This window comes from Callithrix jacchus, chromosome 19 (assembly GCF_049354715.1).
Source record: "Callithrix jacchus isolate 240 chromosome 19, calJac240_pri, whole genome shotgun sequence".
NCBI lineage: Eukaryota > Metazoa > Chordata > Mammalia > Primates > Cebidae > Callithrix > Callithrix jacchus.
The window spans coordinates 16,081,524-16,099,017 of record NC_133520.1 but is presented as its reverse complement, the minus strand read 5'-3'; the positions used below and the strand labels follow the sequence as shown (position 1 = coordinate 16,099,017).

Genomic DNA, 17,494 nt, shown 5'->3' with positions numbered 1-17,494 from the left:
TTTCCTCATGTTCTTCCCAGGCAATACTCATTTCAACCTCCACTTCCTACCCTTGGGATAGCTACTATTCTGACTTCTTTACCATAGATTAGGTTTCTGTTTGTTTTGTTTTGTATAGAGACAGGGTCTCGCTATGTTGCTCAGGCTGGTCAGGAACTCCTGGGCACATGTGATCTGCCTGCCTTAGCCTCCCAAAGTGCAGGGATTGCAAGTGTGAACCACCACACCCGGCCCATCATAGATTAATTTTAATAGTTTTTGAATTTCATGTAAGTGGAATAATAGAATATGTTCTCTTATGTCTGGCTTCTTTTGTTCAAAATTCTAAGATTCATCCTTGATGCATGTAGCATCATTAACTGCTGTATAAAATTCCATTGTATGTTTTTGTTTTTTTTTTTGAGACAGAGTCTCACTCTGTTGCCTGGAGTGCAATGGCGAGATCTGCGCTCACTGCAGCCTCTGCTTCCTGGGTTCAAGCAATTCTCCTGCCTCAGCCTCCCAAGTAGCTGGAAATACAGGTGCATGCTACTATGCCCCACTAATTTTTTTTTGTATTTTTAGAAGAGACGGGGTTTCACTATGTTGGCCAGGCTGGTCTCGAATTCCTGACCTCGTGATCCATCTGCCTTGGGCTCCCAAAGTCCTGGGGTTACAAGTGTGAGCCATCGTACCCAGCCATTGTATGATTTTATACCACATTTAAGTTACACATTTTACCACTGATAAACATTAGGTTGTGTCAAATATTTGGACATTTATGACTAATGGTGCTATGAACTTTCTCATGCATATCTTTTGATTTTTATTGATTTATTTGTTTATTCTGAGTCAGGGTCTCACTCTGTCACTCAGACTGGCGTGCAGTGGTTCAATCTCAGGTCACCGAACCCAGCCTCCCAGGCTCAAGTGAACCTCCTGCCTCAGCCTCTTGAGTAGCTGGGATAACAGGTGCACACCACTGCTGCCTGGCTAATTTTTGTATTTTTAGTTGAGATGGGATTTCACCATGTTGGCCAGGCTGGTCTCAAACTCCTGACCTCAAATTATCTATCCACCTAGGCCTCCCAAAGTGCTTGAACCACCACACCCAGGCAATGTCTTTTTAAATGGATATACTCAATCACTTTTCTTGACTACAGATCCAGAGAGAAAATTGCTAAATTAGTGTTTTTACCATTAGTCATTCTGCTACCACAGTCTGTTAGGTGGACATTTGGGGGCCATTATGAATACAGTCACTATAAATAAATATTCACATATAGGTCTTTACATGGACATGTGTTTTTACTTCTCCTGGGAAAAGTTTGGCAGTTTCTTATAAAGTTAAATACACCATATATCCAGCAAAATGGACTGGTAATAAGGACAAATGAGATTGCTGGGATATATGATGTATTTAACTTTATAAGAAACTACCAAACTTTCCTAAAGTGGCTGTATCATTTTGAATTTCTACTGGCAATCAACACTGGGTATTTTAAGTTTAAAACATTTTAGCCACTGTTGTAGTTGTAAGGTGGGATCTCATTGTAGTTTTTTAAAAATTGAGATAAAATTAATATATTACAAGAAAAAAAAACCATTCAAAAGCGGGTGAAGGATATGAACAGACGCTTTACAAAAGACACTGATGAGGCCAACAAACATGAAAAAATGCTCATCATCACTGGTCATTAGAGAAATGCAAATCAAAACTACATTGAGGTACCATCTCACGCCAGTTAGAATGGCGATCATTAAAAAGTCTGGAGACAATAGATGCGGGAGAGGATGTGGAGAAATAGGAAGACTTTTACACTGCTGGTGGGAGTGTAAATTAGTTCAAACATTGTGGAAGACAGTGTGGCGATTCCTCAAGGACCTAGAAATAGAAATTCCATTTGACCCAGCAATCCCATTACTGGATATATACCCAAAGAATTATAAATTGTTCTATTATAAAGACACACATATGTTCAGATTATGTTCACTGCAACACTGTTTACAATAGCAAAGACCTGGAACCAACCCAAATTTCCATCATTGATAGACCGGATAAAGAAAATGTGGCACATATACACTATGGAATACTATGCAGCCATAAAAAAAACGATGAATTCGTGTCCTTCATAGGGACATGGATGAATCTGGAAACCATAATTATCAGCAAACTGATACAAAAACGGAAAACCAAACACCACGTTATCACTCATAGGTGGGTATTGAACAATTAGAACACGTGGACACAGGCAGGGGAGGATCACACACTGCGGTCAGTGGAGCTAGGGGAGGAACAGCTGGGTGGGGAGGGATAATGAGGGGAGAAATACCAGATATAGGTGATGGGGGGATGAAGGCTGCAAACCACTTTGCCACATATGTACCTATGCAACAATCCTGCATGATCTGCACATGTACCCCAGAACCTAAATTACAATAAAAAAACTAAATAAATACTATTAATATAATATAATGTTTTGACCATTTTAATGTGTACAATTCAGTGGTTTTTATTATATTCGCAAGGTTGTACAGCCATCACCACTATCTAATTCCAGAACATTTCCATCATTCCCCAAGAAACCCTGTACCTCCCAATTCCTTCATTTCCCCCTCCCCCTCCCTTGGCAATCATGAATCACTTTTCTTTCTCCAGGAATATTTTTCTTCGATGGATTATTCTATTCTGGACATTTCATATAAATTAAATTATATAATAGGAAGGTTTTTGAACTTCTTCAAAGAAGAAAGTGTCTGGCTTCTTTCACATGGTACAATGTTTTCAAGGTTTATGTCCCCTCCCTCCCTCTCTCCCTCCCTCTCTTCCTTCCTCTCTCTCTCTCTGTTTTTTTTCTTTTTTCGTTTTTTGTTTCTTTGAGACAGAGTCTCACCCTGTCACCCAGGCTGGAGTGCAGTGCTGTGATCTCGGCTTACTGCAACCTCCACCTCCCAGGTTCAAGCGATTCTCTTGCCTCAGCCCCCTGAGTAGCTGGAACTACAGGCGGATGCCACCAAACCCAGCTAATTTTTGTATTTTTAGTAGAGATGGGGTTTTGCCATGTTGGCTAGACTGTTCTCAAACTCCTGACCTCAGGTGATCCACCCACCTTGGCCTCCCAAAGTGCTGGGATTACAGGTGTGAGCCATTGTGCCCAGCCTCAAGGTTTATTTGTATCGTATCATGTATTAGTATTTCAGTTTTTTAAATGACTGAATATCTCATTATATGGATATACTACATTTTATTTATTCATCAATTCATGGACATTAGAGTGGTTTCCAGTTTTTATTGATTGTGCATAATGTTGCTATGGACAGTCATGCACAAGTTTTATTGTGGAGACATTTTTTCAGTTCATTTAGCTTTATATTTTGGGGTGTAGTTGCTGTGTCATATGGAAACTATGTTTAAGTTTTTGAGGAATTGCCAATTGTTTTCCACAGGAGCTGTACCATTTTAAATTCCCACAAGCAATGTATGAGACCAATTTCTCCACATCCTTGTCAACACTTGTTACAAGTGTCCATTAAAAAAAAAATAGCCATCTGGGCCAGGTGCAGGGGCTCATACCTGTAATTCCAGCATTTTAGGAGGCAGAGGTGGGCTGATCACTTCAGGCCAGGAGTTTGAAACCAGCCTGACCAACATGGTGAAACCTGTCTCCACTAAAAATACAAAAATTAGCCAGGCGTGGTGGTGTAGTGCCTGGAATCCCAGCTACTCGGGAGGCTGAAAAACCAGGTGCGGTGGCTCATGCCTGTAATCCCAGTACTTTGGGGGACCTAGGTGGGCAAATCACCTGAGGTCAGGAGTTTGAGACCAGCCTGGCCAACATGGTGAAACCCCGTCTCTACTAAAACTACAAAAATTAGGTGGGTATGGTAGTGGGTACCAGTAATCCTAGCCACTCGAGAGGCTGAGGCAGAAGAATTGCTTGAACCTGGAAAGCAGAGGTTGCAGTGAGTCGAGATTGCACCACTACATTCCAGCCTGGGTGACAGACAGCCTCATTTTTTTTCAAAAAAAAAGAAAGGAAAAGAAAAAGCCACCTGTACCGCAGACTGGGTGTCTTAAACAACAGAACTTAACTTTCTCATGATTCTGGAGCATAAGAAGTTAAAGATCAAGGCCTGGCATGGTGGCTTATGCCTGTACTTTCAGGCGAGGTAGGCAGATCATGAGGTCAGGAGTTCGAGACCAGCCTGGACAACATAGTGAAACCTCACCTCTACTAAAAATATTTAAAAAATTAGCTGGGCATGGTGACAGGTGCCTATAATTCCAGATACTCAGGAGGCTGAGGTAGAATTGCTTGACCTTGGGAGGTGGAAGTTGCAGTGAGCCAACATCGTGCCACTGCACTCCATCCCCGGGCGAGAGTGCAAGACTATGCCTCAAAAAAAAAAAAAAAAAAAAGAAAAAGAAATTCAAGATCAAGGTATCAGCAGGGCTGTTTTCTTCTGAGGGCCTCTCTTCCTGGCTTTTTAATTTACTAGCTTACTAATACTAATTGGGGTACAAAATATCCATAGATGCAATTGATCAGATAGTAATTTCCTTAGATGCTGAAACAAAAAAATAGCTCCCAGTCTTTGCAGAGAGGCTGTTTTTATTTTTATTTTATGTACAGACAGGTTTTTACTATGTTGCCCAGCCTCTTGGGCTCAAGTTATCCAAAGTTATCCACCCACCTCAGCCTCCAAAGTGCTGGGATTACAGGCGTGAGTCACCACACCAGGCTTATTTTATTTTTATTTACTTATTTGAGACACAGTCTTGCTTTAATCGTCCAGATAGGCATGAAATGGCATGATCTTGACTCACCACAACCTCTGCCTCCGAGGCTCCAGCACTTCTCCTGCTTCAGCCTCCTGAGTAGCTGGGACTACAGGTGTACAACACCATGCCCTGCTAAATTTTTTTTTGCATTTTTTTGTAGAGATGGGGCTTCACCATGTTTCCCAGGCTGGTCTTGAACTCTTGGGCTCAAGTGATCCACCTGCCTTGGCTTCTCAAAGTGCTGGGATTATAGGTGTGAGCCACTGCACCCAGCAGAGGCCCTGTTTTTATACAGGTGTACATCTTCAACACTCAGTTAGGCAGTTTACAACCCTGCCTTAGCCTTCTCATTTTGCTTGTATAAAGCTTCACGGTTGGCCAGATGGGGAAGTTTAAAGCCTTCTCAAGTCTTTCCGGAGTATTTGCATAGCTCTGGTCATGTGCATGGTCTTCTAGATTCTTAGGAATATACTGGAACTTTTCAAGGCCCTTATTCTTCCAAAGCTTCTCATTCTCCGGCCTTTTCTCTCAAGCTTCTTGGGCAGTCTGTTGTTTGCTCAGCTGTTATCCATTACTTCAGGCAGCAATGGCAAACACATTTACTTATAAATATTGTGGAAATATGTCCCCTGGTTAATGGCTTTAGCATTGGGACAAGGTGAAGGCAAGCCTTTTGAGTTGGTCTTCTGGGAGCCATCAGACAAGTACGACCAAATACTTCCTCATTTATAGTAATAATTACTATTCTATAAAAATGAGGTCTCATCTACTGGTTCTAAGAATGTTGGCTGTTATTTCCAAGGATATCCCTGAGCTGAGGAGCAGGGAATAGGCCTAGGGTAAGTTAAAATGCCAGAATGTTTACTGTTCTTAGAGATTCAGCCTATTTTCTTAAGTGTTCCTGGGTTGCTGTAAGCTTTTGGTTCGTTTCCAGAGTTCTGAAAGAGCTAATACTGAGAGTTTTTGTTAGTTTTTTTCACAGTCAATTCGGAGCAGTGAACTTTTGGAGTTTCTGACTCCACTCTTTTCCTGTGTGGTTTTAGGAGATTATTTTTATTTTTTGTGCAGTTGTGTTTCTTGGCTCACTGCAATCTCTGCCTCTCGGGTTCAAGTGATTCTCCTGCCTCAGCCTCCTGAGTATCTGGGATTACTGGTGCCTACCCCCACACTCTGCTAATTTTTGTTTTTTTGGTAGAGACTGGGTTTCACCAAGTTGGCCAGGCTGGTCTTGAACTTTTGACCTCAGTTGACCGGCCCACCTTGGCCTTCCAAAGTGCTGGAATGACAGGCACGAGCCACGGCGCCTGACCTCAGTAGTTATTTTCTTAAACACAAATATATAATATCTTTGTGTGCTTATTTACCTCTTGCATTTCATTGTTAGTGAAACGAACATTAGTTCTTTCTCATTTTCCAAAAAATTGGGTTTGCGGTATTTTTCTAAACAATTGAATTACAGACTATCTTTGTAACTGCAATGCCAAATCAGCATCATGTCTGACAAATAGTGCGTGGTGAATTCAGTTTAATGAATGACAGATAGACAGAATTAGGTATGTGTAGGTTGAAAAGGGGCCAGTGGTGAGAAAGACATTAAACATACAGAAAGGAGATTTGTAATGTCATTGAAACAGTGTCTTAAGGTCTGCCAAAGAGGATGGCATTCAGCTTACATGAGAAGTCAGTTGTAAAAATGAGGAAGTGATATGCGTACGTCTCAGGTTGGCATGGAAATGTGAGAAGATGAAGGAATCGGTACTAAGTGCCATAACTGCTTCTTCCTCTTCTTTTTTCCTGCAAAGGGTGGTGTTGCATAATGTAGGGAGGCAAAAAGAAAAGGAACAGAGTCTTTAGGATAATGGCAAATACTTGGAATGATTATTTTGGGGAATGAGAAAGAACCCTGATCACAAGATAAAGGAATTGCCAAGAGTGGCTAACAGTTGGTTGAAATTGCAAACTGTAGTGAATGGCCTGGAGCGGTCGAGTAAGTTTTTTTTCTTCTTTCTTCCAGCCAGAGGCGGACTCCAGATTTTCGAATCTGAGGGGATTTAAAAAGCCGGGCGCGGTGGCTCAAGCTTGTAATCCCAGCACTTTGGGAGGCCGAAGCGGGTGGATCACGAGGTCAAGAGCTCGAGACTATCCTGCTCAACATGGTGAAACCCCGTCTCTACTAAAAATACAAAAAAATAATTAGCTGGGCATGGTGGCACGTGCCTGTAATCCCGCCTACTCAGGAGGCTGAGGCAGGAGAATTGCCTGAACCCAGGAGGCGGAGGTTGCAGTGAGCCGAGATCGCGCCATTGCATTCCAGCCTGGGTAACAAGAGCGAAACTCCGTCTCAAAAAAAAAAAAAAAAAAAGAAAAGATTGATATTGGCTTGGGGGCTTGCTGTACAGATGTGTTACAGAAAGGCGCACAATGAAAGGAAATTCATCTTAGAAAGAAAGGATATGTCCCAGAGAGGGCGATGTTGCTGCGGGTATTTAAAATGATAGCCCGTGAATAGGTAAGCAAAGAAGGTGCTAGGTTAGGGTATCTCTCCATCCTTTCACCACTCCACGAAAGTTTGTATGACTGCGAGGCGGAGGCAGGGAGGACAAAGCTCTCACCGGTGTGGCGTGGCTATACCAGCTCTCACAAAATCTAGAAGGTGACGGAGCTAGCCTACAAGGAGTCGTCTTTAGTGGAGAGGCCTGAGGTATCCGCAGTGACGGGGGTGGCAGTGCGACCCCTTAATTTTCAACTACAGGCCAGTCTCAGGTGGCCCAAAGGCGCTGAATCTTAGGTGGAGTCTCCCCTTCCGCTGAAAGCAGGGGACGGCCTGACCCGGAAGTTTCTTTGCCAACCCGGAAGCAGATTTGTGCAGCGGAGGCGCCGCCTTGGAGCCGCCTTAGAGCCACCGCCCCCTCGCCGCTTTGCCGCTGCGTTGGGAAACCTGGACCGCAGCGGCGCGGGGTTGCCCTCATGATCCCGGGCGGGCGGCGGCGGCGGCGGCATAGGCGGCGGGAGGATGACCTCTTACAGGGAGCGGAGTGCCGACCTGGCTCGTTTCTACACTGTCACGGAGCCCCAGCGACACCCGAGGGGCTACACGGTATATAAGGTCACCGCCCGGGTGAGTGCCCGTGTCGGGCTAGGATAGGAGCTTGGATTGGGACCTGAGAGTTTGGGGTGGGGACCCTGGTGTGAGGGTACTTGACTGGCCCAGAGCCGAGGGTGGGACTGGGTGCTGCGCCTAGTGGCGGGACTTGCGTGTCGGAGGTAGGGATTTCTAGGTTAGTGGCAGAGTGTGGTATGCCTGGGGCTTCACTGTAGTGGGTCGTGGTAGAGTCCTCTTTCTGGGGGTGGGGCAGTCAGTGGTTGATGGTTTAAAATTGTTGACTCAGTTCCCATCCCGTTTGGACTTTACTGAGTTGGCAATTTGCAGAAGTGGTTTTGCTTGCTGCAGGAGGATAATGCACATTAAAAAAATGTTAATTTATGTATTGTTTGGCTTATGTAATAGAAGTTATTTTTTCTCTTGACCTTTATTTAGTACCAGATTTGCTCTGAGGAAGACAGACTTGGGGAAGATGTCAGTGTTAGGCCATTAACCTAGGAGCTGTGGATCTGGGTTTTGTCAAACCCTTGAGTTTTTCGTGGTTTTCAGTAGGAGACATGAGAAAAATCTGCTGAGGGTGGCTTGTGTGAGCTACCATGAAGGCATATTTTAAAGTTCGGAGGCTCCTTTACATCAACTAACTGGTCCAACTTTTGGTACCACTTTATGTTTTAGAGAATCTGCATCTTCAATTACAAAAGTATGTGACGTATGTGTGCATGAATTTGTGTGTATAGTAGGCATTTTGCACGTATCACCCGATTTAATTCTCATTTTAATGATGAGGAAAGAGATGAAAGGAAGTTTAGTAACTTGCCCAACTTTACATTGCAAGGCAGTGGCAGATCCGTCTGGGATCTGAAAGCAGTTTTGCCTAACTCCAGGTTACATTAAATGTGAAGAATTAACTTTATCATTATTAATTTTTAAAGAAGATAGGTACAGATTAAGAATAGTTCAATATACATTTGGAGAATGTAGTAATCATGTCGAGTAGGCCTTGAGAAGAATCTTAAAGGTTAAGAAATTTAGATCAGGTTGGGGCATGGGAGTGCACGTGATGTATGGAAATGGTGCACAATTCAGATAAATGTGAGGAGGGACGGATGAACATGTCTGTTTAAAGATAATGAGAAGAGCTGACCTGCTATTGGCAATTGCCGTACTGAGAATAGAGGGAAGCTTGTTACTCGCTGTTTGCATGTAAGGTTGCTATATGGGTGGAGTGTTAATTTCAGGCTGTGTAAGAAATTTTGTGAGATTAAGGGGCCCTTATTATGCCACTCTTGAAACCTTTTTAGTCATTGGCCCTTCAAAAATCTAGACTTAGTTTCCTAACATGTAGGGTATGGAATCAGAACAGTTTTCAACATACATAATATTTCGTTCACAGCATCCTGCTTATCCCTTAATTTAACAAGATAGTTATATTGAATTAATCTAGTTGCATGTCTAGGTCTCTTAGTGGATTCAGAGCAGTTCTCTATCACTGGCATTTGTTTCTGCTTATATTAACTAATAGATATAAGAACATACATGTGCATGGCACACAGAGCCTGAAAACCATTGTTGAATGTTTTCATTGTATTCAGCACACCCAATAAATGATCTAGGTACTAAATAATCTGAGAGACATAAACCTGAATAAAGCATGGATCTTCCTTTCAAGGATACTCATAGTAGAAGAGAGTTTACTATACTTAAACAGGTGTAATATAACACAAGAAGTTCCAGCAGATACTACAGAAAAAAGCTGTGGGAAAACAGATTGCTTCTGGACCAAGAAATCAGGGAATATGTTCCAATCAAGATAGGTGAAAGGGGAAGAATCCAGAAAAGGAGAGGGTATAAAAAGGTAGACAGTTGAAGGAGTAGAGTCCATAAAGACTTGGAGGTGTGAATGTGTGTGGAACTTGAATAGGAAGCACTGAGTATAATTATTTGTACTGTTGCTTTACAAAAGGAAAGGTTAACCAAATTCCGGTCCTTTTTTTTTTTTTATTTTTGAGACAAAGTCTTGCTATGTCGCCAGGCTGGAGTGCAGTGGTATGATCTCAGCTCACTGCAACCTCTGCCTCCCAAGTTCAAGTGGTTTTCCTGCCTCAGCCTCCTGAGTAGCTGGGACTACGAGCGCACACCACCATGCCCAGCTAATTTTTGTATTTTTGGTACAGACAGGGTTGGCCAGGATGGTCTCAATCTGTTGACTTCATGATCTGCCCGCCTTGGCCTCCTGAAGTGCTGGGATTACAGGCATGAGCCACTGCGCCCGGCCAGATCTCCCACCTTCCCCCAGATGTAGTCTTGCTCTGTTGCCCAGGCTGGAGTGCAGTGGTGTGATCTTGGCTCACTGCTACCTCGCCTCCCAGGTTCAAGCAATTCTCCTGTCTCACCCTCTCAAATAGCTGGGATTACAGGTGCCTGCCACTATGCCTGGAGAATTTATATATTTTTAGTAGAAAGGAGGTTTTGCCATGTTGGCCAGTCTGGTCTGGAGCTCCTGACCTCAGGAGATCCACCTGCCTTTGCCTCCCAAAGTGCTGGGATTACAGGTGTGAGCCACCACTCCTGGCCAAATTCAGATCTTAAATATCTGAAGCCGTGACTTATTTACTGAACTAAGTTTTGACAATATAAACTAGATGATAAAGTAACACATTGCCTTAGAACTAACCAAATTTACATATATGCATGTTACATATTGCTGTGGTCATTTGAACTTGAAAATTGCATTGCCTTTTTTCTCCCTGCAAATGTTTGTCTTCATTTCTCGCTTATGTTACAGATTTTGTTTTTAAAATATAAGGTCTGAGTCAACATGGAGACGTACTTTTAAAATAATGGTGTTTAGTATTATAAAATGTTTTTTGAAAGTTAAGGAGAAAAACACCTTTTCTCAGGATAATTAACCAGGTAAATAGTGTTCTTCTGAGAGAACTTCAGGAGATAGAAATTAGGAATGTCTTCTGTGTGTTTCTGCTACTGATTTACTTCTAGCTTCAAGGAACAATTTTCTCTATTTTTGATCCTTGCAGGGTTATTTCCGTAGCAGTAGAGTTTTAATCATTGGAAGTACCAGTGTTAACTTTTGGATAGCAAAAGGGCCTTTTCATCTTCTTAAATCTCCTTTGTGCTTTTTTGCATTTCTCTGAAACCTGGTAAGCTTAGATGATTTTGAGGTCAGTTACAAGCATGTTAACAGATTCCACAGTTAAACTCTGTGATGTTTCTTGATTTCTATCTAGAATAAGTACCTGTATTCAGACTTGGAAAATTCTTTCATACATTCTGTTTGATTCTTTAGTTGAAGGAGACACAAGTATAAAAGAACTGTCAGCAGTGTTTTCAGTCATGTCATCATGCTAAGTTTGCAAAATTCTCATATTGTAATACAGATTTCTCAGCAACAGGAGGCGAATGGCAGTTCTTACCCATATTCTTTCCATCAGTATAAAAAGTATGTTTTTATTTTCAAAAGACAGTGCTGCCTTATAACGTATTTTGTTATATTTAGTCATAATCTGCATACAGTAAGATTCACCCATTTTAAGTGTCTAATTTGGTGAGTTTTGAGAAGTGTATCCAGTTGTGTAACTACACCATGTTCATCCCTGCGCAAGTTCCCTCATGCTCCTTTACAGTCAGTCACTCCTCCTCACCCCCGTCCCTCGGCAACCACTGCTTTGCTTTGTGTCATTATAGATTGGGTTGCATTTTATAGAATTTTGTATACAAGGAATCATATAGTATGCACTTTTTTTTTTGTCTGGCTTCTTCTATTAAGTATGATTATTTGAGATTTATCCATGTTTTCATGTGTTTCATTCCCTTTTATTGCTGACTCATATTCCACTGTATGGTCATACTACATTTTATCTATTCACCTGTTGATGGATATTTGGGTTTCCAGGTTTTGGATATCATGAATACAGCTATTATGAACACTCACATACAAATCTTTGTATGGATATATGGTTTTATTTCTCTTGATACCACACTGCTTTGTTTACTGTAGCTTTAATGTTCTTTCTCAAAATTGTTTTAGCTATTCTAGATCATTCGCATTTGCATATAAAATTTAGAATCAGCTTGTCTGGTTTCTACAAAAATGCCTGCCCAGATTTAGATTGGGATTATATTGAGAATGTAGATCAATTTCAGAAGAATTGATGTCTTAAAAATACTGTCTTCTGATCCATGAACATACATATCTCCCCATTTATTTAGCTCTTCAGTTTGAGCAGTGCTGTGTAATTCTCAGAGTTTAGTTTTGCACATATTTATTTTTATTTATTGATCTCTTTTACAGATGGGGGTTTCACTGTATCATCCAGGCTTGAGTGCAGTGTCACAATCATAGCTTACTGCAGGTTGAACTCTTGGGCTCAAGTGTTACTCCCTCCTCAGTCTTTTGCCTAGCTGGGATTGTAGGCACAAGTTACCCCATTGACTTTGCATATATTTAAAGTTGTTTGGGTTTATTTTCAAACTATGAGAATGTATAAATTCTCATTTTTATATGTGGCTAATGTTTGTTGACTAATAACAGCAAACACTTACATGGTGCTTACTAGGAGTCAAGAACTTTATATTAAATTAACACATTTGGGCCAGGCACAGTGGTTTATGCCTGTGATCCCAGCAGTTTGGGAGGCTGAGGCAGGGGATTGCAAGATCAGGAGTTCGAGACCAACCTGGCCAATATGGTGAAACCCCATCTCTACTAAAAATACCAAAATTATCTGGGCATGGTGGTGGGTGCCTGTAGTCCCAGCTACTCAGGAGGCTGAGGCAGGAGAATCGCTTGAACCCGGGAGGTGGAGGTTGCAGTGAGCCAAGATCATGCTGTACTCTAGCCTGGGCAACAGAGCTAGACTCTGTCTAAAAAAAAAAAAAAATTAATAAAAAATAAATAAAAACAACACATTTGTCACAGCAGCCCAGTGAGTAGGTACCATTATCATTTTCTCATTTTCCATGAGGAAATTGAGGGACAGACACGTTTAGTAACTTGTCCAGGGTCATATAGCCAGCAAGTGGTAGAGTCTACATTTGAACCCAGGTAGACTGGTCCCAATCACAGTGCCTTTAATCCCAGTGCTGTGCTGCCGGATACCTGTATTGTAAAACTCTTTTTGTTAGGTGCTGTGAGTGTACATTTGGGGACACCTATGTGTCCTCATAAGGGCATTACTGTATTTTGGCAAAAGTGATGGATACATGAATAATAAGTGACTGTGATAATGTGAACAAAGCTGAGTAAGGGAATTAATGGGAAGTACTGAGCTTGACATAAGTCGGAAAATTACCATTTCCAAAGCTTCAAATCAAAACACTGTTTATATTGCTTGGAGGGAACCTGTCCTCAGTTCCTGACCATATTCTTGATTAGCCTGCTTGTGCCTAGGAAAGGAAATATATGTAGTTTCCAAACTAGGCTAGAACATTACATTCTTTCATATCTCTCATTTAGTTGCTATTTTGTCTGTCTAGAATACTCTTTTTTGTCTTGGCAATCCCTGCTCATCTCAAGTGTCAGCTATGCCCTGTGTTCTCCAGGAAGCTTTTTTTTTAAGACATTGCTCTCTATGTGTCTTGTATCTCCTCCATTAAAGCCTTTATCATAATGTACTTGTTTGACTCTTCTTCTGATGGCAGGCTGTATTTTTTGAGAGAGGGTCTCATTCTGTTGCCCAGGACGGAGTGTTGTGGCATGATCATGGATCACTGCAGCCCTGACTTTGCAGGCTCAAGCAGTCCTCCCACCTCAGCCTCCTAGTAGCTGGAACTACAGGCACATGCCACCCTGCCTGCCTAATTTTTGTGTTTTTTTAAGAGATAGGCTTTCATTATGTTGCCCAGGCTGATCTTGAACTCCTGAGCTCAAGCGATCCACTGACCTCGGCCTCCCAAAGTGTAGGGATTACAGGCGTGAGCCACTGTACCTGGCCAGACTGTCTTTAACTGTGTATTCTTGATGCCTAGCACAGAGCCTGGACAATAGTAGGGATTTGAGGGTAGGCTGGAAGGAGGCAGCACTTTGCTTTTCAAGTGTTGATTTTTAAATTAACACACAATGAAATTGACTTATTCTGTTGTAGAATTCTTTGAATCTTAGCATGAGTATAAATTCATTTATCTACCACCATAATCAAGAAACAAGTTTCATCATCCCAAAGACTCCTTCATGCTCTCTCTTTTTCACACCCTTCCTCCCACCCCTTATACCCTGGCAAGCAGTGATCTATCTCCACTATTATGCTGTTGTCTTTTTGAGAGTGTCATATAGATGGAATCATATAGTATGATTTTGAGACTGATGTTTGCTTAATTTTTTTCTTTGGGTTGTTTTCTTGTTCTTGAGTTTTGAGAGTTCTTTATGTTCTGGGTATCGCTTTTTTTTTTTGGGTTGGATATGACATTTCCAAATATTTTCTCTGATCTAGAGCCTATCTTTTCATTCTGTTAAGTGTCTGTTTTTTTTCTTTGAGACAGGGTCTCCCTCTGTTGTCCAGGCTAGAGTGCAGTGGCACCATTGTAGCCCACTGTAGCCTTAACCTCTTGAGCTGAAGCAGTCCTCCCATGTCTCAGTCTCCTGAGAGGCTGGGACTACATGCCTGGCTAATTTTTGTATTTTTAAAATAGAGACCCAGTTTCCCCATGTTGCCCAGGCTGGTCTCAAAGTACTGGTGTCAAGCAATCTGCCTGATTTGGCCTTCCAAAGTGCTGGGATTACAGACGTGAACCATTGTACCTGTTTTTTTTTTTTAAGAGATCTTGCTATGTTTCCAAGGCTGGAATGCAGTAGTTATTCAGAAGTGTGATCATAGTGTGCTACAGCTTTGGTCTCCTATGCTCAGGCGATGCCCACCTCAGTCTTCCACGTAGCTGGGACTACAGGTATGGCACTGCACCCAGACAGTGTCTTTTGCAAAGCAAAATTTGTAATTTTGGTGAAGTCCAGTTTATCATTTCTTTCTTTTATGAACCATACTTTTAATGTCATACCTAAAAACGCTGCCCAACTTCAGGTTACAAATGTTTCTCCTGATGTTTTCTTCTAGATATCTTATTGTTTTGCATTTTATATTTTGCTCTATGATTCATTTTGAGGGTTTTTTTGTGTGTGTAAGATGTAAGGTTTGAGTGAACGTTCTGTTTTTGCCTTTGGATGTCCAATTGCACCAAAACACCATTTGTTGAAGAGACTAACCTTTCTTCATTGAATTGCTTTTACTCCTTTGCCAAAAATCAATTGACCGTTTATGTGTGGTTCTGTTTCTGCATTCTCTTATTTTGTTCCATACCATACTATCGTGATTATTGTAGCGTTATACTAAATCTTAGAATTAGGCAATATTATTCCTCCAATTTTATTCTTTTTCAAAAATATTTTGACTACTCTAGTTCCTTTGCTTTTTCATATATATTTTATAATAAGTTTATCTATAGCTACAAAAAGCCTGTTGGGATTTTGATTAGGAGTGCATTAAATCTGTAGATCATTTTGGGGAAAAATGGATATCTTTACTATGTTGAATCTTCAAATCTATGAACACAATATGTCTTGCCATTTATTTGTGTTCTTTGATCCCTTCCATCAGCATTTTGTAGTTTTGAGCAAATAGATTCTTCATATGTTTTGTTAGATTTATTCCTCACTGTTTCATATTTTCATAGCTATTGTCAATAGTGTTTTAAAAAATTTTGGTTTTCAGCTTTTCTTTGCTGGTCTATAGAAATTAGGTTCATTTTTGTGTTGCCCTTATTACATGTCACCTTTCAAACTGACTTATTAGTCTAACACTTTTTAGAAGAATACTTGTTTTTTTTCTTGCATAGACAATCCATGTTGTCTGCCAAAAGGCATAGTTTTATTTATTCTTTCCAATCTGTATGACTTTTATTTCTTTTTCTTGCTTTATTGCTTGGCTAGGACTTGTAGACTACAGTCTTGATTAGGAGTGTTGAGAGTAGGCTTCCTTGCCCTGTTCCTGATATTAGGAGGAAAGCATTCAGTCTTTTATCCTCTAGTATAATTTTCATGGTAGAGTTTTTGTATGTAAGAGGCTGCATGTTTTATTTATTTTCTTGAGACAGAGTCTCGCTCTGTCACCCAGGCTGGAGTGCAGTGGCGCAATCTCGGCTCACTGCACCCTCCGCCTCCTGGGTTCAAGCAATTCTCCTGCCTCAGCTTCCTGAGTAGCTGGGACCACAGATGCGAGCCACTACGCCCAGCTAATTTTTTTGTATTTTTAGTAGAGATGGGGTTTTGCCGTGTTGGCCAGGCTGGTCTTGAACTCCGGGCCTCAGGTGATCTGTCCTCCTCAGCCTTCCAAAGTGGTGGGATTGCAGGTGTGAGCCACTGTGCCTGGCCTGCATGTTTTAATTTTTAGCTTTGTTAGCTTTTTTATTTGAAAGTAATGTATAGTCACACACATTTCAAGTAATCATTTAAGTCAAGAAAAAAGAGAACCTACTAAATTTTAAATCCTTAACCTGTTTGACTTTTACAAATGTCTGGTATGAAAGCAGTGGGAGATTTCAGTTGTTAAATCAGTAGCTCCTTGAAGATTTCTTGAATAAATACTTAGTATTAGCTTAATCTGGAGATATTTTCAACAAACAAAATAATCATAGCGATATGGAGGGTAATTAGTTTGTTGTAAAATATATTTATGCTTAAAATGTTTGAAAAATAGCTCTTAAGGTGTCCTGTGTTTTCTAGACTCTAGTTTATACTACTGTTCCTTTGTTTTTGACTTGTAATATTGTTTAGTAGAAAACCAATATGCCAAAAAATTCAGTAAATTTATTATGAAACCACTAAAAGTCTTACATCACTAAACCATGACTGGTTGACTGCTTTGGGATGTCACTTTGCTCTGAACAGCGAGGATTCAGTATCATGGGAAGGATCTCAGATGAAATGTTTACCAGTCTGTTGCTTAGCACACTACTGTTATCTGAGTTATGGAAATATGTTAGAGAAATACACCCTCCTTCACTCTGCGCTCCCCTCCCACCCCACCGTTGTGTACCACTGGACTGTGAGCTCCAGGAAGAAAGGGACTTTGTTTTGCTTACTGTTGTACTCCAGCACATAGAAGTATGTAGACCACTAAGAGGATGGCTGATAAATAGTAATCAAATTGGTTATTTCTGATAAGATGGCTTTAATATTGTGGCTATTGTTAGGGGATGGCTAATGTGTTTTTGTTTATGTAGTACATATGTATTTGATTTCCACGAGTACCTGTGATACTTCTAATATGTACACTAAGAAATAAGTTCTTCTAGGGTGGGCACAGTGGCTCCTGCCTGTAATCCCAGCACTTTGGGAGCCTGAGGCAGGCAGATCATGAGGTCAGGAGTTCAAGACCAGCCTGACCAACATGGTAAAGCCCTGTCTCTACTAAAAATACAAAAATTAGCTGGGCGTGGTGGCGCATGCTTATAATCCCAGCTACTCAGGAGGCTGAGGCAGGAGAATCACTTGAACCCAGGAGGTGGGGGGTTGCAGTGAGCCGAGATCGTGCCACTGCACTCCAGCCTAGGTGACAGAGCTGAGATCATGCCACTGCATTCCAGCCTGGGTGATAGAAAAAAGAAATAAGTTCTTCTTTCTC

General features: G+C 41.3%; 1 protein-coding gene across 18 annotated transcripts in view; it reads left to right on the top strand.

Moving 5' to 3' along the window:
• The first annotated feature begins 7,625 nt into the window (after window positions 1-7,625).
• The window catches only part of RPS6KC1 (ribosomal protein S6 kinase C1), a 336,154-nt gene continuing 326,285 nt past the window's right edge, over window positions 7,626-17,494 (top strand). For all 18 annotated transcript variants that reach the window (XR_013529733.1, XR_008477939.2, XR_004737005.3 and 15 more), the window contains exon 1: window positions 7,626-7,880. Coding sequence is in view for 11 of the 18 variants with exons in the window: in XM_035280951.3 (XP_035136842.1) it covers window positions 7,776-7,880 (105 nt within the window). In the remaining 7 variants the exon portion in view is untranslated. The remainder of the gene's footprint in view (window positions 7,881-17,494) is intronic.